At 43.0% G+C, this 22,140-nt stretch overlaps 1 protein-coding gene across 16 annotated transcripts in view; it reads left to right on the forward strand.

Annotated features, from left to right (window-relative positions):
- LOC111246448 (uncharacterized) overlaps positions 1–22,140 on the forward strand; it is a 259,672-nt gene that overhangs the window by 213,262 nt on the left and 24,270 nt on the right. For 15 of the 16 annotated variants that reach the window (XM_086982453.1, XM_086982460.1, XM_086982448.1 and 12 more), the window contains one exon: positions 21,242–21,605. In XM_086982453.1, coding sequence (XP_086838579.1) covers positions 21,242–21,605 — 364 coding nt within the window. Of the gene's footprint in view, positions 1–18,626; positions 18,734–21,241; positions 21,606–22,140 lie in introns of those variants that run through there. The other variant, XM_086982450.1, reaches the window with a different exon arrangement.

The following is a 22,140-nucleotide window of genomic DNA, read 5'->3' on the forward strand; positions in this document are numbered from 1 at the left end:
TCGAGCGATAACTTAGTGCTGTTTTTTGACTATCGACAAGTGAACAGAGACGCGAAACGACCATGACAGGTATAGTAGGTACGCCATAAATTTAATTAAAATCCAAAAGTTTATAACTGACTTCTTGAAGCACTACAGCGATGGTAGCAATATTGTATTGTAAATCCCTGTACTGTTGGTCGCCATCGTCAGTGGGCGTTTCGGAAAGTATATAAAAAAAGCAGGACTAGAGCAGAAACTGGGAAAAAGGAAAAAAAAACGGTAAGGTCAGGCAAAAGGTCACTTGTTTACTGATCGTTATTGTACTCAACTTCCACAAGGACACTGACCGATTATAACTAATAAACGCTATTAATTTTATTACTATTATTATCATAGTGGCATTGAAAAGAAGCAGGGGAGTTGGATACAAAGAGATGTACCATCTATTTAACAATTTGTCTCGCTATTTAGTGATGGTCGACGCCCTGACGGACAGAGAAAAAGGGAAAATAAAAAAAAAAAGCATCGATGAAATAGTTATTTTTTATATAACACTTTTGTTATTAACGTTCATGACGTTGTCCGTTCTGCATTAGGGTACGATAAGGTACATAGTATGCTCGTTCCCTCAATGAGATGTCGACTGTAATGCCCGCCCGTAAAACTAGCTGGAACAAATATGGGATAATTAGAAAGAGTCCTTTCCTAGAGTCAAATGCTTTTGCAGCTGTCCATTCAGATTAAAAAATGCAAATTAGGTTTAAGCAACTGCTGTTGAAACGGTGATATGGCAGATACTGATTACAGGTCAAATATTCTGAGAGAAAAGGAACTGCCTTTGTTTGCAATAAGCGATCATTTATTCTAACAAAAAAAAAAAAAACAACATGAATTACTCCGAGATGTTGGCAGTACTTTGAAACTCTGAGATAGTTTTCTGCGTTGTCGGGATGGACGTCGTCTGAAGCAATTTTATCGGGTAATATTACATATTTAAATCTAGAAGTCTAATAGTTAGTGTTCCCAGACTACATTGCCAAAAAGTTCAAATAAAAAGCTATAATTTTCAAAACCAACCCATCATCTCTCTCAGTTATTGAGTCTGTTTTATTCGTCAACTGATGTTTACTTAGGTACCAGAAGAGCATTGCCTCAGGGATAAAAAGCACGTTCCAAATAAGGAAAAAAGAATGTTTTCTTTTTTTATCGGAAGGCAACATACGAGTTTGCTTCCGGTTGAGTCAGCTTCGTCAGCGTCTCCCGCCGTTGAACGATCCCGTCATCCATATGACGTGACCACCACTATCGACGACGTCTTTGACAGTTTCAACGTTTGTGAAACAATTCCCAACAATTTCGAACTGTTGTCGATTATCGTACAGAGAGCAAAGACGGGTCCGATCAACTTCCTTCTGTGAGGTTTTTTCGTCTGTGTTGCATCGACGTCCAACTTCATTGGTTCTGTTGACTAAGCAAAGCAGCTTTTCGAGTGAAAGGAAAAGACTTGATGATGATTGCTTTGCTACCTCCTGTACCTATCTAGCAATATGTGGGTATTAGGAATGACAATTTGTTGGGAAAAGCCAATCGTCGTCGGAGGCGCAGCTGGAGAGAACTCTTCTGTTTTTGGTTTGCTTTTGTTCTCCTCATCATCTTCTTCCTTTTAAATGTCCCTTTTTGCGCTTTCAAACAGGAGTTGATGTGTGAGTCCTACTTATTGGGTCGATTTAGGTCTAGGTGATTGTAAGCTGAACCCACGGAAGGCTGGAAGAACGAGTCGGCACTTAATAAGGGGTGACAACACAAAGCTGTCGGTTGGCCGATTGAGGGGTCTGATGTGTTTAAATTTGGCCATTTCCTCAAGAACTTTCGGTCTGGATTTGCGAAGGCAGACGTGTTAATTACGCTGCTAGCGATCTGTATGCAAGGTTGTAGATATATCAGATTAAGTCTCACATAATGGGGAAGAGTCGGCTTAAATTATTTTTTTTCTTCTAATAATTACGTATAGTAACTGGAAATACTGAATTTAGAAAATCTGCTGTTTCAGTATGATTCGTCCTCTGATGCTTTATAATAGTTTTCAATTGTTCTTGCCTCACGCTGAACTTTGCTTCACTACGAGGTCACAAAATACACGACCAGACAATATACAGAAGTGCAGACGTACATTACCTTATTGAAAATAATCGTTCGCTTTTATACAGACGTCGGACGCCAGCATACTTGGCAGTAACCTTAACCCGCTTAGGCCGAAGTAATCATAAAAACGTTCCCAATGCAGCACTTTTAATCAAAGGCGCCGCGTGACCAAAGCGGTTAACGGTAGTAAAAGGTGGCATCGATGTCGTTGAGCGACGCGTTGTATGAAACCAGGCATAATTGAAATCAAGCACTTCACGTATCATGTACTGTGACATATATGACAACACACACACACACTGCCTGTTTGCAGAACGCTTAGTTTTATAATAATATTGTTTGTTCTTTATTATGTATTTTCCATCTGTGAGTAGCACAAGCTTTTCCAGTTTTACTATACTACATGTATATATGTAGTATTACGTGTTGGTGATTGTCACATATTAATAATAGCTGAGGTGCAATGGGTAATCACCACAAGAAATGTAACAAGGTGCTGGTAGCGACGATACGCAATAATAATGCTACCAGCGCCTGGCGACAAAACAGTCGTTGAATTCAAACGAAGGCCAACGATTTTTTGTCAACTGTTGGCCGTCATTGTCGTCACAGCGGTGATCGTTCCTATGACAATCATAATTATAATAATAATGATCATAATATCGATGATAAATAAGGGTGGTCGATGCGTGGCGAGATGATACTCTCGGCAGCAGTATGCACAGCGGCGGGTTATGGGCAATCTTTCTCATCTTTGGTGATGGGTTTCGTTGACAAAAACGCTGAAACCGATTTTGTTGGCTGGCGGTCTCTGCATTCATCACTAGTCATAATCAGTGTCAATCAGCGCCAATCAGCAACTGATTCGTTTGCCCACCAACTCTTATGGGCTTCTATAGAAAAACAGCGGGTGCGAAAACGGTACTGGAACTTCATGGTAAAGCTATTGGGTTGGTTGGTTTAAGCACCGTGGTTGACGACGTTGCCAATGGCGGCCGTAAATGTGGAACCGTGTTGAATAAAATATAGCGAAGTAATGCTCTGCCGGTTGGGTGAGAGCATCCAATGCTTATTGATATTATTAAAATCACGATGATTTTAATCTATACTGTAGCTATTCTAAGTGATGTACTACTAGCAGTGGTAATCTGAATGCTAACTAATTCGTGTTGCGGCTGCTTCAGGAGGCACACCATACCGCGGAACTTCTGAATTTGCGCATGGGGTTCATCCCCGTTTAGCTGTTTTGTATTTATACTTAAGGACAGCAGTAGTCAAAGTAGGTCGCTTTTTACATTGACCTGAGCGTTAAGTTGATCTCGCTCGCAAAACGAACCTTCCCACTAGTTTTCAGCTTATTGTTGGAGCTCTTAGTTTAACAAACGACGCTTTGAATTGAGTATGCAAGCAAGTCTGTGGTACTACGCCGAGATATTCCTAGTAATAACTTCGTGGTCAGCGGTAATAGGACAATATTTACGATGTCTTCTGGACCAAGAAGAACTATTTAGAATTTCTTCTTACTGGTGCATGACTCCCGCTGCCGCTGTTTATGCCAAATGTCCTTTCTGTTTGACTTTCTCGTTATTCAGCGATGATTTTCCTATCCATGATGCTTGATTTGCGTGTCGTAGCAGTCATCGTCATCCTTTTGGCTTTGCGGCGCGACTTCGCCTCCCGGCAAAGCCGTCACCGCAGCTACCTCACGCACTTCGTTGCATCAGAAGTCGAAGTATATCAGGCAGGCTCATTCATATCGCTAGCGCTGCTTCTGTTGCTGATATTGATGCACTCTCTATGACCTCCACCGTTTATATATATTATAGAAATGGAAGCACAACAGGACGTAACTGTTTTACATCTCTGCCAACGTAGGGCTCGCGTTGCAAACGATTTACAATTAATCATATGGAAACAGCTCGGAGTCATCATTAGTTATTTGTTACTCGAACTACTGATGTCATCGACCAGTATTTACGGCCGAAGCAGTCGCTAGTGCCGGCCGGTATTAATGTCCTCAGTGCTGTAGACGCCGATCTTAGCTTCGTGTCCTCTTTGATTCTCTCGTTTTTAGCTTCAGAAGATCCGTCGTCGTCGTTGTTATTGTTGACGTATACTACAACCGCCTCTATTAGGGGCAGCAGCGATGGCGCGAGCAGTAGATTCAGTGTGTGAAGTAGTTAGGCAGAATGGATTTTTCATAGACATCTCATCGTAGTGCTCTGCGTCGAGCTGCCAAACTGAGATGTTAGTGGAATAAGATCTCACTCCTGAAGGTTCTTGATTTAGCTGGTGCACTTGTCGATGCATCAGCCGGCGTTGGTTGTTACCGGGGGACGTGTCTATCTGACAGAAGGGGGCTGCTGGCCAACCACGTTAAACGAGCAATAAACTTCTGGCGGCCCTCTTCTGTCACATGTTCTCGCTTCTATTATTCGAAATATCTAGATTTGGTAGAAGAAAAGGATAATTCGTTTGTCCATTCGTTCGTTCACTGACTCTGGTGTTCGACGGCGCCTCCCCGTTCAGCAACTGGGGTGCCTTCGCCGAAGGTGAGTGCGGTGGTCAATAGTGATTAGGATACATGGACCCTCGTCAAACAGTAAGAGATTATAGTGTATTGTGTGAGCACTGTTAAGAAGGGTCAAAAGAGAATCTGGCGAAAGAGGTGTACCTTCTAACATGCAAATCTCTGTGCGCTACTCGACCATCTTCTGAGTTCACTATTAGGACAGAGCTACAATTAATAATGACCAGATTCGGTTCTCCGCTAGAAATAACGTATTCCAAAAAAACACAACAACTCAATGCTAACCGTGATTGGGTTTGATACTGGCTAGTTGAATGAACAGTACTTCTTCAAAACTTTTCATCGTACCACAGTAACGTGACCTACGGTTATTAACGCAGTGTTACGCACGAACTTATCCGAGAAGGAGTACTACTATAATTACTAATTCGTCTTCCTTGTCCTTTCAGCAGGTAGCCCAGCTGTTTTTTTTTTTTTCGTTCTATCTGTGTGTTAGAGTCGTAAACGAATTTATTGAGGCGTCTGCTAACCGCATGCGACAATCAGGATTTAACACACATGTGTGTATTTATTCACAGCGAAAAGGATAACATTTGTATTGTTGTTATCAACTCTTTAGAACATTGACTCACTTTGTTTTTCTTCATTCGGTATCGACAGAAAATCAAGCTTCAACATAGACATGGTAGATCTAAGCGGACATACGGTAAAAAGCGTGCGTTCCGTAGCCGTTGTCGTCATCAGCACCGGGTAACGCAGACGAGCAAGTGACGAAAACGCAGTTTGCTTCATTTAATAACGATAATAGTATTACTACTACTATTATTATGTGAAAGAAATAGGCATTGCCTAGTAATACGTATCGAAACTGCGGTCGGAGTAAAAGTAGGGGGCAACACGCGTTCGTTCGGAGGTAGTTTATTCTACTTGATTAGATTCGTTGTTGAAACAACGGACGGATCCGTGACACTAACGCAGACTCATTTTTAATAATGGTGTTGCCACTGTCGTGGTCGTCGTTCGAACACATTATATATGTATATATATATATATATATATATATATATATATATATATATAAAGAAATCACGTTCGTCGAGTAAGCCAGGGTCAGGGTTAATCGTACTTTTATTAATGCGGAGGGCATTATTCCTATTTTGTTGTGTTTTTAACTTTTGTCGTTCCGAGCTGCTGCTGTAGGAATGCCAACCGAATAGTGGAACGGCTATTTCAATTAGCTAGAAACTTTATTTTACTACTATGCTCTGGTCACATAAAATTACCAAACATTTTTAGGTAGGCAAAGATAATTTCGGTAAGCCGCTTGCTCCCCAAAAAACAAGATCGCACATCCCTTTCTTTTCTCAGTTCCTTTGTCATCTAAATGTAAAGGTGTAGTGGGAAAAACTGCGTCTGTAATTAATTTCGTTTGAGCAGTTTGGCGTTTGGCCATATTCTAAACAAGTGACGGCGAGGTAGCAGGGGCTGGTTTTACTCTCTTAATTCGTCATGGAAAGTGAATTAGATTGCCCTTAGGTATTGCTCAGCAAAAGATACAGGGACGTAGACGGAGGCAGGCATACCACGCAATGAGCCAAGCAGCTAATCGGGCACACAGTAACAGCCACATGATCCTAGTTAGACGACGCGATACGTAAACGTCTTTCGATAACGTTGACTCTGGGCCAATATTGTTTCATAGAAATTTCAACATCGGAGACCATCAATTCGGCCGACAGAGACGTCTGCGGCTCGCGAAGAGGGTGTGGCACGCTGTTACGACGTTTTGCTAAAGTTAATATTTCAATATAGCTGTGCGTACTTATCAGTGAGTATCATAACGCGTCGCGAAGCCACGAGCGTCAATAGCCGTATGTGCTGTCAGCGGTAGCAGACAGATAATGATAGTTTTAATAGCTGCACGATAAAAATATCAACTCGGCAATCGTCCCCCTATGAGAACAACAAGATCTTCTAATATACCGTCATTCATAGCCACATATAAATAATAATAACAGCTTCCAATAACAAACTTGTTTGAAAACACAACCTTCTGCTGTCAAACGTCAACTGTATCTGATTGATAAACGTCAACGTATCATGATAACAATTAGCGGAATTGTTACTGCCAAAATAACAATTGTTTTCGCATCGTCAACGCGTCGCTTCAGGTCAACGGATAGCCCAGTCGACATTTTGTTAAGCCGTAAACATTAGCTGGATAATAAGGCTGCTCGCGTTGGCAGGATTCGTTTTGCTAGCCATCCCTCTTACATCATCCGAATATGGCGTTCACGCCTAGATACGAACGAGTTAAGTTGGTAAATTTGAATCTGTCCGTGGGTTTGTCCGTTGACCGTACACTGATAAGGCATCAGCCTTCGTCTCTATTTATGCGGCCCCGTCACCCGCAATCTAGTGCTTTATTTTTACCAAACAGTTTAATTGCAAATCGAGAAGAGTCGACGACAAAATTACACCGGCTGATTTTTTCCTTCTTATATGGGGCTATTGGGAAACATTCCCTGAAGTCTGTTCGTGTGTCGAGTCGACAGGCGACTCGGTGGTAAGCCCACTTCACTACTTCGGGGCTAGGAAGACAGCTTGTCGCTCGTTGCCGTTGTGGTCGTTGACGTTCAGCGTAAAACATAAATGCTGTGAATAGGTAATGACACTCTGGACGTCAGAAGCGGGACGTGGAATCGACCAGAAGCTGCGCGGGTCACGCTAGTAACCACAGTAGTGCACCGGATTACACAGGCAGCGCCTCATTAAAAGTCTAATAAAGCGTTGTCATCATTACAGTCAATCGATACATGAAAAAGGAAAAGGTATAGCGGTACGTCTGTCTTGATATTAGTAGATTATATGTAGGTCCGAGACCTTCTCGCATTGATAGAGTGAGCAATAGGCGGCCTTTATTTCATTCGCTTTTCGATGTCGACTTGATTCACCGCCCATCGGGTTGTTTTTGCTTTCAGCAAAAGCTACTGACGGCTCTGGTCAGCTGGTACGCTGGTCAGAGATCAGGGTATAATTGAAAATCTTCCTGTCCGTCCTATGCAGCTATCGAAGCATTGCCGGCATGATCAGGCGTTGTCCTGTCAGCTCATTAAGTTTTGATATAGCCAGTCGTTCAAACCCTCATGCTGCTCGACGGAGACAGGTATTTTTGCCCCAGATATTGGGTACACAGCGTCGTTGTGCGCTGTACTGGGCTGCAGTTCGACCTAGCCCATCGCGTGCAACGAGTGGTACGGAGCGGCGTTCGGATGCTATCTAGGATCGCGGCTAATGCAAGAGCCAAAGGAAACGACATCGACAGTACCTGCGTATGGCGAACAGGACCCTAGCGCCAAAATACGAGTCTGGCCAGCAGGTGACTCCGGGGGGTCCATTGGGGCGATAACGTCACCTGCCGCGATGATGGGCTGGCTGAATCGGTGTAGGAAGGACCACCGTTGGCGTAGTCGAGGTCGCTTGCTCGGAGCGACAATTAAAAGAGGGTATTTTGCTGTCTCTACGTAGGCTTGCTAATAATACGTAACACGCATAAGGTTGATGCTATCGAGCAGCGGCGTAGGCGCATTACATATACACATACAGACAGACGGAAAGGGCGCATGTTTGCTAGGCATCCAGCGTCCGGTAAAGTTGTTTCATAAAGTTGCTTTGTGGGGCCTTCCGCCACCACAAAGCAAACTTCTTAATCAAACCGTTTTTCTCTGTGGAGGATGGATAAAACGTTAGTATCAGTGACAACAGCCCTATGGCGATGGCAACAAAATTCATCACCATCAAGAAACATGTTCAGAGTCACTATTTCAACCCATTGGTTAGAAGCATAGCGAGAGAGAGAGAGAGGGAGTGAGAGGAGTAAAAGAAGTCGCTTTGCCTGCCTTTATCTCGAGTTGCCGCTTCTGAGTTGTTATATAATCATTTTATCGTATATTCAATGAAAAGAAAAAGCAAACTGAATAAATGTTCGTGTAATTAACTTGCTTCGTAACTGCTTCCTCGAGGTTACTCAAGGACTCTTTCCCTATATATATATATATATATATATATATATACATAAGTGTATATACATATATACAGTCGGCCTGCAGGCGCGCTTTTCTTCATTTCTTCACTCCCCTTCGTTTTATGATTAGAAGGTAATTAACTCTGTTACGACCGGCATTGGCGAGTCCTATCCGTGAAGAGCAAGCGGCAGAATAACAGTCAAGGCTGACACAATTTATCCTCTCGTCTCTAGCTCTTTTATTATAAGTTAAAAAATAAAGTATCAGTCAATTCAACAGACGAAACGATACCCGACTAGTAAACAATGATTTGTATTCAGATTACGCCGGTCATCCTGCACATTGTCGGGCGCTTATTTTCTAAAGTGACCCTCCTGTTTTGGTTTTCCCTTCCTAAGGCCCTGTTTCCACTACTGCGAAGATTCATCTTCCACGACAGATGCCGACGTTTCCGCTTAGCTAGATTCTTCTATTCGAGTTATATATTAAACCAGGCGAAAGCGCAAGTCTGTCGAGGACAGAAAGAAACTACATATTTAAGGCTTTGTCCTTCTAATACAAGGGCAGGAACGGCGGTCGACAGACAGAGCAGGTTCTCATGAATAGATTTTTGTTAGAAAATGATGGTTGTACAATTTTTATTTGTTACCATTCGCCGGCGCTGTGCCGGTTTGAAGATACTGCCCAAATCGGAGTGGCAGGCAGCGTTTTCAGTCGTTGTCCTTTTGTTTACTACTACAACGACTCCTATCTGTAATCGATGGATGCTCAGACTGAAGTGGTCGCGCTGCTGTCCGCATTTGTTGGCAGTTGTCCTCTTTGTTGCGGGCTGAAACCCCGCTATGACTTTAGCGCAATGGTAGCATGATGCTAATCGTGACGCTGGTGTTGCGTGAGTGCGAGTGCCGAGCGTTTGCTGGGCGGCTACCGACGCCGCAATACCGGTCAGCGTGCAAACGTCGAGAAAGAAAAAAAAAAAAAAAAGGATAAGCTAAACGACATAATAAGGGAGACTTACTTTGCTGCGTCCGTTTCTGCAGCCTCTTGAAACATAGGAATTTGATCGGGTGACGGTGGCTTGCCGGCAGTCGGCGAAGCAATGCAGCGCCATAAAGGTGTACGTGTCGGAACCTCATCTAATATGATAGTGGCGTGATACGCAACGTGCATAGATTCATACGTGGCAATCCGTCAATTCAACAACTGTAATGACAGCAGCACGACATCGAGGGTCCTCAGGATCGTGTCTGTCCTTATTGACAAGGTTCATAACACGGCCGTCATTAGCATCTCTTGAGCTATGCGCATTCCGTCATTGGTCGACAGTTGCTTTACAAAAACGTTATTGTAACAGCTGTGGCCGATCGACGTTTACTGCCGCGCATTGTACGACTTGAGTACATGCTAATTTACAGTTCCAGGACGATACAAAAGGACTTTGGCTTTTCTCTTATTGGGGACGCCGCACAACGAATTAGGTCCGGGACAAGATGCTCTTGTTCTGTGAGAGCAGGCAAAAATGGCAAGAGCAAGAGCGGTGTCGATACCGCCGCGTCACTGGGAGTATCTGATAATAAAGTGGGACGTCAGAGATGATTCACATAGGGTTGGGTAAGGGGCTCGACTCGGAGAATAGCCGCGGTAACAATAGTACGTCTAGTGTTTCCTCTTTGCCAAACTAGTTGACCGACCACCATCATTAGTACAACTGGCTGGAATCAGCTTCGACAAGAGTGCAGGCAGCAAAAGAAGCGCCACAATTTCAGGACTAACACGAAACATACAATGGCGAGCGCCCAAGATCGTTTGCCAGCACACACTCGTTAATACACATTGACAGCCCTGCTCTCCTCGTCTCAGCAGAAGAGTACGTTTCGTCATCTCGATCAGAGTAACTATCGTTATTAATTAAGCACTTTCCAACGCATACGGGGTAACGATACGCTGTACGACCTGAATAAAAGTGGCTTATATATATATATATATTTAAATAAATTTAAGCCCTTTTATGAGTGTGAGAATGTTGCATACATGTGAAGAATAATTTAGAAATTCCGGAAAGCACGCAATAAAGTGGTGTGGTCTTCTAACAGCTCGTCGACGGCCCGGTTAGCATATGCCACGCATCTGACAATATGCGGACGACTAACGCACTTCAACACGCACACGCTTAAAAAACACAATATTAACTTTAAGGAAAAATTTTGATTGATGAACAAAGTTGATTATACACCATATGTACTTTTATTTATTATATTGGATTATAATTTACCGGCGCGCTATATACATTTCTCTTGTGCATCAAGGAACCAAGATGCATGGGTTTATGAACGAAGCTCACCCAAGAATAGCCACACGAGGATCTACATTAGGTAGCTGTTAATAACAACGACGGATCCGGTACGTGCGAGCCGCCAAAATTACAGAAAGCCATTGTCTTCCGTTAGAACTGTTCCGTCCGTAGGTGTCGCAAAATACTTGCTAAAATAACCTCATTATATATACATATATATATATATATATATATATAGAGAGACATTGTCTGACGCGACGGGCTAAGTGCAATACAAGTTACAAGAACGTATAGACCTATGGAGCCCAAGACCATAAAGTGATTACTATATTTCCATTACGATTTACTAGCTGGTACTTACTGGTACCGTATAGCCTAATCAATAGACGCTTCTCTGGGTCCCCCGCTGATTCACACCTGGTAACCAACTATGGCCCGAAAGAGAAACATGTAAATTTCTGTACTATAAGTCAGAAGACAATCATTTTGCAATTTTTCGCTTCGTTACAAAATAAAAACCTAATAAAAGTTAATATTTTAGCAAAGTCCGTCTTAGGAATCATTATCTGTAATAGATAGTTTAGCCAGGAAAGCGAACTCACCATAGCAAACACGCAGTATCTAATGTGGTCTATAGCTTAGCCTTCCTGATTGCTACCTTCGGTCTAGCAAATAACTAGGCCTGTTCCTATTAGGGGACAGAAACCGCTGCGTAGCGTTCTTGCAATTTTATGATGAACATCTATTTTTGACGTTTGGTTCATTTCAATCAGACACTACGAAAGATGGGCTCGTTCCCGGTCAGCTCCTCAAACTTCTATGCAAAGCAGATAACTGCCCAGATCGATGAAACTTTAATCCTCTGCAAAAAAAAAAACGTGTGGAGAATTTCACGTAATCCGCCTCTCCGCACTGCCGGAGCTTTATTGTCTCTCATTTGCTCGTCTAAATCTTGTCCGTCTGTTTCGGAACACATTACCTCCTCCTGTATCAGCTGGTAGACCGAACGAAGTAAACGTGTCTATGCCTTTTGATATCTGTGCCATCGTTCTATGCTATCCGGCCGCCTAAAAATGAATTTTGCAAATAAATCCTTTCCCGGATTTTATGAAAAATACGAGTATGAACCAACGGCGCGTGTATTTTTTTAAATCAACGCTATAAAAAAAAAAAGACGGTTCTTCTACGATGATGTTCATTGCAATGATAAATTTAGACAACGACGACGGCGGCAGCGTCGCGGGTGGCAGTGTGACTCACTTACCATGATTTGATTATTGATTTCACAGGGCAACATCAGCCTTATATAGTTATTACTGCTAATGCCACTATTTCTGTTGGGTCCGAGGATGTGCCTGCTGTCGCAGACCTATTTTGGACAAAAAGCTCGTCCCGATGTTGTAATAGCATGCTCTAGCATTTTTTCTATTATTTTTTGTCTATCCTCTACAGAGCCCCTAAGCACAGAGATGCGGTTTCGATAAATCAGAGTGATTTTAGCCTGCAGAAACATTGATGAAAACCATATCCCATACTGTCGACGATGGCGGAAGATTCTAGAAGAAAGAACAGATGTAGCGACAAAGACGGCAAAGAAGGAAAGATGACAACAACTAGTACTCTGATAGAAAGAGAAAAAATGACGGATATCTGGAGGCCGATAACAATAATAATCAGCAAAAACTGAAAAACGCGATAGATAGAAAACTAAATTGGCGCTATAAACGCGGTCGAATCAGTTTCGCTCGCCGCTTGCAATCGGTATCGCCTAAGCCCCAGGCGTCGCAATAACAAAAAAAATCGCTGTCTCATCCGGAACAGATCTGTGCGTTAACAGATTTTACCACTGGTGCAATTGTTGCATTGGGCGAGGTTCATTAAGCTGGACATCGACTGTAGGGAAACGGCATCATACTTAACATGAGCAACCGCAACGAAGAAGACGTACCTCATTCACATATTCCTACAGGTCCGCTGCTGCAACTATCTCTTCCGAATTCGCTACGCTCTGCAATAGCGCGTCATTCTCGTCTTCGTCTCACGTGAAGCTCACTTATTCTGTTTACTTTGTCAGATTCTTCCCTGGTGTTTTCTCTTGCCGTTGTTGAGTGGTAAAGTGCTAAATAATGATGGATTGTTAATCTCATACTTATATCTATTAATCGGCCAATACATTACTAACAGCCATGTGACATTCCTTTTCACTCCATCGGTGAGACAGCTTGGATGTATCAACAAATTCGTACTTCTATGGCCTGCGAACCCTGATAAAAAAAAAAGGCAAACCGATAGATATCATTTGGACATCTAACACGGAATGACGCCACCGACGGCCAGATGTGCACGCATCTGTAGATGCCTTAGGGTTTCGTAAACGAGAACACGTTTCCAGCTCAATGCCAAGACTGTGTGCTCTAGTGTATATCTTCACCAGACCGTCGTCGCATGCTTGCATGGAATTAAGTACTTCGAAGAAGCTAAAATCAGTTTATAAAAACAAACAATCTGAAGATGATAATACAACGAGATGCCGATAAAATATATTAACTTTTCATTACCTTGTAATCACTTTGACTCGACATCACTTATACACATACATGCATATATTGGATTTTACTATGACGACCACTGTTTCTATACAGCACGGGGTTCCGTCTGTGCGTATGTTTCTCTTCGCACATTTCGCTCGAACAGACAGACGTAGAACCCCAGCTAGTTTTCAGATTATATCCTATTGGATCTGTTTTCCAAATTCGGGCACGGCTGCTCGCCCGTCTTTTTACGAATTAGATGATACCGCTCATCAAGAAGCCATATTATAGCTTCGCGTGTTTGTCCTCCATTTTTCTCCTGTTGAAGTAGTCATCAGCTCATCAATGATTTGACACGACTTCGCTTGATTTATGTATAACTTCATTCTATAATATGAAGGTAATTTAGTGACAATGAATAGGGCAGGTTTTCTGCCACAGGCACCGTTGCCCATCAGGGCGACAGGAGGGCAGGCGAGAAAACTAGCCTATGAAGACAAGAGACTTATTTGAAAAGTAGCTGTTCGAAAGCGGGAATGGGACATACGAATCAACTAGTGTCTTTGCTTACGTGACCAGTTGAAATATTTGAATAAGCGAAGACAACGCTAACTGGTCACTCTAACGTAGACTAAATCAGCTGTTTACGCACGTTTGCCTATTTCCACTGTAATTTTTACATTTGCAGAAAAAAATGAGACGTTTCTTATGTAGGTTACATTGGTCGTGTAGTAAACTCAATTAGCTTCAGCTGTAACAATTCATTTCAACATATTTTTCTAACTGAAAAAGGCACCATTCGAAAGCAAACGACTTGCACCATATTTTGGTAACGTGCCTTGCTTGGTCACCTAAATACGATACACTGTCATGTGTATGGTAGTTCGAGCGTTTAGGTTAAATTATATGGGTAGTCTTTTGATGATTTTTTACCTCGTCTACCAAAAGCTCATCAGTTCCCCGGAACAACATCTACCAACGAAAAGCAGCGCCAAGAGTAAACACGGCGGTCGCCAGCAGCTGGACCGCGGCATCTGGCCGCGCCAAAACGATTTCATTTTGAAGTACTGATGACGCTGTCCGTCGAATAATGGCACTAACAATAAGGCACGCAGGCAAACTCGTTTTCGGAGGACATTACCCGCTCTGCTCTTCCACGACCGTTAGCGTACCTAGCATGTGTCTAACGGTAGCGGTCCTTCAACCCAGTCAGCAACGAGCGTCTCTAATCAATGTACACCGCTGTTCAGAATATGCCTTATTTACTGAACGGACTTATTTTTTTGCATATCGTTTTCAATTCCGTTTATGGCGCCATGGCCTAAAAATCGACCTACATTTTATTTTGGCAAAGAACACCGATGCCAACGACAAACTCGAGCGTGTACACTACAGTTATTGGCAGATATAATAGCAAACCAGGTGGACTGCCATTGAGGGATCTGCCATGCGACCAAATCTACGCAGTAGCCATATAAATGTTATGCATCACAATGGTGTACATTTGATAGAATCTCACACGATTAAGACATTGATCGGCATCAAAAGCCGTCCAATAGTGAAAACAGCGTTACTGTGTATCAGAAGCAGGTATCAGAAGGCAGAACTCTGCTAAACGATAGTTGGGAAATTGCTCAATTTATCGAAATATGGCAGGTTTTTCATTACTGAGAGTAGCGATATTTCAGGCCGAGGTTGGACATCGAAAGGCCGATTGCGGTAACCGACTGATCGCAGCTAAGACAAAACACAGCTTTGAAATACTATACTACGTCGATTTTCGTAGTTTGAAAAACCTGCCTGTTGATAGTGTCTGTTGACAATATCTCAGTGAAATATTTTGTGCTTTTATCTGCACGTGCACGATGCGTGCATCATATGATTGAAAAACAGGATCTTTTTTTTGATTTACTACAGAACACAATTGCATCGGATAATGTATAGTGCTTATTTGTTTGTGTCTATAATTCCCAGGCTATAGTATACATAAATCGTAGGCAAACGTTAAAGATAGATTCTAAATAGACTCCTTCGACGCGTCGACCTCTCGCTCCGGCTGCTTATGCGATATTCTTTTTCCGGAAAAAGAGATATCAGCCAGCTTCAAAAATACTTCAACGTTAGACAGAACGTGAGGTGCTACACGCAACGTGGAACAAACGGTAAAATGTGAGACGTAAGATCTTTTAAATGATTTGATCCGATTCAGAATGATAATATATTTTTGTGAGTGTCAGACATACGCTCGAGCGTCGTCGTTGCAATTGCGTTACTTCCAACGTTAGGGATTGTCGTAGCGTTTTCAGATAGAGTTAAACGACTTTTGACTGGTCAAACGGGAGCGACGAGCCCTGGCTGACTCGGTCAATGCCGTCAGCCAGTAAGACAGTGTTAATCGGGCGACGACTTTAGGCAGAAGGGGAAACGACAAAGGGTGACTTCAGTGGGGCTTAACGGCATCAACGCTCGTCTCCGCAATGGTGTTTCGTATATCGATTCCATTCTATAACTGCTCGACAAGAACGAACTCAAATCTTTGTTGAAACAATAAGCTGAGCTTGAGTAATAATTTAGCTTGCCAAAAAGAAACCCTTTCTGCATACCGTAGAGAGAGAAATTGATATACGCAGGCCTTGTTGCCACACCTGCCATTGTCGTGAGCTACGAAGGCAGCGGTAAGGCGGGATATCCGTAGTTCCTATTTACCTACCATAATTTTTCATCATTTGGATTTTTTTTTCTAAATAAAAATCACAGCTTGATTATATGACGAGTAAAGATAGAAAACTAAGTTCATCTGTTCCAGTTCACTGTGACATAACGGATATAATCGCGTACCTACCCGTTTCGATTTGTAACAATAAGATTTAGTGCTGTTTTTACTAATGGCACGTACACTGATTTTGTATGTACATGTTTAAGGTCATGCAATATACTACATAATAGTAAGATAATAATAATCATGCCAAGAACAATAAAAATTGCGATAAGATTGATCCGATGGCAGCCGTAACGGCGAACAGATTTTTCGGCACGACGCCGAAATGTCGGATATTTAGACCGAGAATTACCGATTATTTTATAGCCTGTACCTGGTGGTGTACAAACGCTGTGCAGCCTTCTGAGATGCTGTTGTGTAATGATATCTATAAGTATATTTCCCTGTTCGCGTTATTGTGTAGACGCCCGCAGGGGCTGCATGTATAGCCGCTATCCAAATTGTCCGGACAATAGCAACGGAGCTACAAGCTTTAAAGTTCTTGTAGAAAATAATTGCGTACGTAATATTGTAGTAGATGAACCCATATATCCAGATAGTAGACGAACGATCTCACCAGTCGAAGTCTGAATTCGTTAACTTCAGCCAGCTCTTCGTGTGAATAAGCTAAATGTACAATAACATCGCTGGTTATGAAGTGCGAATAAGGCCATAATTAACACATCCGCATTAAGGCACTGGTAAAAACTGCTGAAAATGTAAATCCGTATATGAGAAATAGGTAGTCATCGTATGAACAATTATAACATGTATAGCGCAATGTCTCTATTACTATTACTAACGTTTATTTATGTTTTTGTTACATATTAAGTACATGAAGACCTGGTTTAATTGGTTACCTTCTTTAGCCTTCCTCGCATAGAAATTTTCTCTTGGGAAATCAACCCTATTTTTCTATATTAGAAATTTCACAGTCGAATAACCATCCCAGCTGCAGGCCAATAGATGAATCGAACAGTTGTTAAAAAAAGCTATCGAAAAAGAAGTTCTATGTTTTGATGACGGTGACGCTATTGCTGATGATGGCCGACGAATCCTCATTTCAGGGCCTTTAAAGACACGCTACGCAAAGCAGGATCATAGCCGGCTAAATTCGTCGAAGCAGCAAAACTAATCTCTTGCTCGAGTTATTGACCATATGGGCGCTTGTAGTCGTAGCTGGCGATCCGGAGGTTGATTCCCTAATAAAGATGGTCTCTGCTCGTTTCCGCTTGAGGGCGCCACGTAAACATGCTGTTGAGTTAATGTCTACATTGTTGCTATCGTTCAGAGCGGTGTGTATGAACTAACAGCGTTGTTATTACTAGCTGAGGCGGCAATGTTGTGTCTACTATCTAATAGAATGTACGCTCTTGTTTCTTAGCTGCTATACAGTTACCCCAGTTGCCCGCTAAACATTACTCAGTACAATACCCTGCCGAGGTAGTTGGCCTTCAGTGTGTCAAATGCTATACTCTGTGGTTTTTGCTCGAACTTGCGGTGGCCCACATGTATTTGGTACACTCGTTATTTCAGTGAGATTTTGTTGGCTATCCAGAGTTGTGGCGCAACGTTAGCTACAACAGCAGCGGGAGCAGTGCACCCCCCGTACAAAAAAAACAACGATGAGCCGCGGCAAAAATCATGCTGTACACAGCACTAATAGGGAGGCTCTACACACAAATGCAGAAGGAGAACAAGCACTAACAGCAATGGCTGCAGTAGCTGCCGTGCAGAGATCGAGCGTTTGCCTGTTGACTCTTTTGCCGGAGACGGCCCAACTCCTGCGCGCATTCTTCCTCCTCGCCTTTGTCTTCTTTTTTATTTCCGTGGTTCGCCTACTTGGCCACAACAGTACCGGAGCTTCTGATCTATCAACGATTCTCGATGAACGCTTCTGTGCGGCGCTTCACGAGAAAACTTGATTTGGCTTCATGCGGACCTCGGCTTACACACTGGCGCCTGATGAAACATTTGATCGTTTCACCGATGGCTGGTCGGCTTTCAACGAAGTGGCTCACTGTGACGTGCTGCTCATAAAGCGATGGCCGTGCTCAGGTTGTTGTCCATGTTAACCAGCTTGTCCGTCCACATTATACCCTACATCCTTTGAATTTATTCAATGATTTAATTTAACGGACAGAGATGCGTCCGTCCGGCGAGCATCCGCTGGCCCTGCGTCGCCGCTATGGAAGAGTAGCTTCCGCTCTAAAAGCCCAGTTTTTTTCGTAACCAGATCGAAAAAATGCCTAGGAAAAAAGGTGTCAATAGGAATTAAGTTTTCCATTGTTCTTTGATGTTTTTCTTACCCCTCACAGTTTCGATACACATGTCTGTTACACCTGAGAAGAGCGGAAGCTGGACACAGCCCTAAAGTGGTATGAGGTGTCGCTTGTACAAAACAACCCGTAACCGACTTACTCGCGAGCCGTATTACTTAACAAAAGGTCGTTGGTCTTGTCAAATCTATTGGTAAGCTAAAGAGTCGTTAGTGAGAATTTCAACACAATTTTGTATTCGCTATTCAATAGCTGCACAGAACCAACTCGAAAAGAAACGCTTGATGATCAACTTAGCCATTGTTACTGCTCCTTGTTAACGTCACCGTTGACGTATACACCGTCTACAACTACACCCCACGTGTCCATTTTCCCATGATGTATCAGAGAATCTACTCTCTTCTCGTGTTTGACTTTCACGCGCCAAACTTTTCTCTAGCACTCTCTTATACCTAGTCCAGTCTTCCGTTCTCGCCTCTAGTTGCATCTTACTTATCTGTCCGATTCCATTTTACCTTTCGGCAGCGGCCGACCGCTAGCTAGCGCCGCGGTTAAGCATCGTTACCCCCAGATAGCGCGATCTGTCCACGGCAAAACGTTCTATCTATCGCTTTATCGTACCGCGAGAGATAAACGGGCCTCACTCTTTTGTTTTCGGCATCTCAACAGTGGCTGCTTTTGCCTATCCTCTACATGAGCCGTATTACCCCACAATGCTATCCATGAAAAATCGAAATATTGAAATGAATGTATCACGACCAGCTGACAACAACGGAAAGAGGGAAACGAGCTAGGAAGAAAAATCAGGAAAATTATATTCTCTCGTACTATTCACTCTGATTATCATTTTCGTTTACATTATATCGTATTATGATGATTATAGCAGTAATATGCTACTTCGTACTCGTACATTTATTATGCGCTAGCCACTCTCTCGTCATCTCTCCCTTTCTATATATGTATATATATAGAACGAGAGAGATCTTCGTTTGCATGTGTTGGTAAATGCGACCATGTCCAATGGCAGACGGTACAATGGAGCCGCTTTATGGCTGCGCTTTGGCTTTGCCTCTACGGTGTTTTCAATAATACAATGATATCATAGTCATCAATATTGCTACTTTAGCGCGAGAGACAGATGTTTTGCTCACTGTTATTAACGCAATTTTCTATTTGGCCTTATTAATGCGTTAATAACATCTCAGATACCCCCATTGACGTAATTTATAGAGAGAAAGGATGGGAAAAAATTGAAGCTAAAATCTATCGGCGCGTTAGAGTCATTGTACAGAAGTGGCGACACCAACGGCGCAGTGACCTTCTGCGGTAAGTAGTAAGCGCTTAGCGTCAGGGGTATAGCACCGCAGCAGTAGACGCCTGCCCCTAACAATAACATCAACAACAGAATCGCGTCGCTCAACAGAGGTTGTCGTCACTACAGTCATGATGGTAATGACAGACTTTGTAGTAATTGCTGTAACAGCATTTAGGTAACTCTTCGAGTCTCGTTTCCATATTGCTTCATTAGCAATCTTTTTTGAGTGATCATGCAGTCTGTCCAGCCGGCGGATCCACATAGGCCCTCACATAGCCGCATCATTATAGACTCAGCTTAGCTTGCTGACCCGATGACTAAAAGCAAATAGATAACGAATAAAAATCGATCGGTTACTACGAGTACTGGCGAGTATTCCGCTATATATTTACGTCTGTTCCGTTACTTCTGCATCGTCTGCCTTTTGGTCGGTTCTTAACGCGAGCGATATTGTACTATTTATAATGTAACTGCTCGACTTAAACAGAAGATCCGCCCCGGTTAACTAGCCGCCAGCGCGACCCGCTTCGACCCGCTATCGTCGTTCGGTTCTTTGAAGAAGATGTTTACTTCAGCGTAAAAAGAGCATTGTCTCACATATGGCATGTATCTCGTTTTGTGTCCCTGCGTAATCGAACGCAGTTTTGTCATGCAGGAACGATAGCTACAAGCAAAACGCTATTTCCAACAAGTGGCGACAGCCGGTCTTTCACATGTTTACACCGATAAGCTAGTATCGGTAGCAACGCTTAGTTATGAGACTGTCCGCTTTCTAGTTATGACCATTTTCGGCCCCTCAACGTTGAATTTTGTGCGCGTCTTAAAAGGCAAAACAGAGCGACGCGTATGACGGTTCCAGTATTCTCGTCACGTAAACGGCGGGATGGCATGATTCGTCGTAGCATCCGTTGTTTGTTCCTAAACAATTTTATGGGCGTTCGGGAAAACTTTTATGGGCAAGATACTGCTAATGCTGGATTTGAACATGTTAGTGGTATACCTGAGTCAGCACCTAATACATATCGGAAGAAAAACAGCATGAGAACAGACTTCGAGCTGGGGAGACATATATTGAATGTTGAGAAAGCAGCACTTTTTAGATATTTCGTCTATTTACAGGCTGGTACTTAGCGGGCAGAGAACTGAAAGGGCATGTATACATTGACGCTAGTATCATACAATACTGCGACCAATTTCCGAGCTTTCGAAGATTCGATGTATGTAAAATTATACGAAATGCATTAATGCACATGCTAACAAAATATACCGACGAAGACTTTCTACTAAATATTTACCTTTTTAGAAGAGCCAGCTTATCTCTGACATCATTAACAGGCCTCAGTTCTGAGTTTAATTACTCTCATTTTGCTCGTCTTTGTTCTACAGGAAAGTTTGTCGTAACTGTCGATGTCCACGCGAGGACCATCAGCAGTCGGGCTCCACAGCCAACATGGCCGAGGTCGAACGGCTCATGCTCCCGGCGCCCCCGCAGCATATGATGACCTCGCCCACGTCTTCAGGATCTACTGCAGCCGTGGGCGCTAGCGGAGCTTCTGGAACAGCTACGGCGTCTGCTGGAGGAGCGGTGTCGAACTCTTCGCAGCAGGCGACAACGGGGGGCCAAAATGGTCATGGCCCTCAGCAGGCACCGTCCCCAGAAATGGGCTCAGGACATCGACAAAGTGACGATGATAGCGGATGCGCGCTCGAGGAGTACACTTGGGTACCTCAAGGACTCAAGCCGGAACAAGTACGTATTTTCTACTGGCCACAATTCGATTCTTGATCACGAAGCGTATGCACCAATATGGCGATTTCGACAATGCCGACGGTGGCAATAACAATACGCTTTCGGTCATCAACCGCTGTTGGAAAAAGACAGTAGGTAAAGTCATAGCCGGAAACGCCTTTAAATAATTGTAGAATAAGACTAAACTGGTAGTAATGGCGCGATACGGCTTTCACTGGCCACTGTGTATAGTCTATGAACGTACCACATTATATATAAAGCCCGCACACCCTCAACCCAATGCGAAATAGGCTCTCCAAATAAATCAAATATTATTATATGCATCCATAATGCGCGAGTGGCACCTAACACCAGTTCCAAGATGAATATGACGATGTAGCCCTCCAGCAGGAACAGCCACTTCATCTAACTTATAGATGAGTGAACGGCAATCGCGTATATCGTATCGCTGAAAACATTATGACCAATTATGGAAACATTACGAAGACATATATGATGTTGGATTGGAACTGATCCAATCTTATGGAGGGCTAGC

The sequence above is a fragment of the Varroa destructor genome, unplaced genomic scaffold, assembly GCF_002443255.2.
Source record: "Varroa destructor unplaced genomic scaffold, Vdes_3.0 BEIS01000003.1, whole genome shotgun sequence".
NCBI classification, from domain to species: Eukaryota; Metazoa; Arthropoda; class Arachnida; order Mesostigmata; family Varroidae; genus Varroa; species Varroa destructor.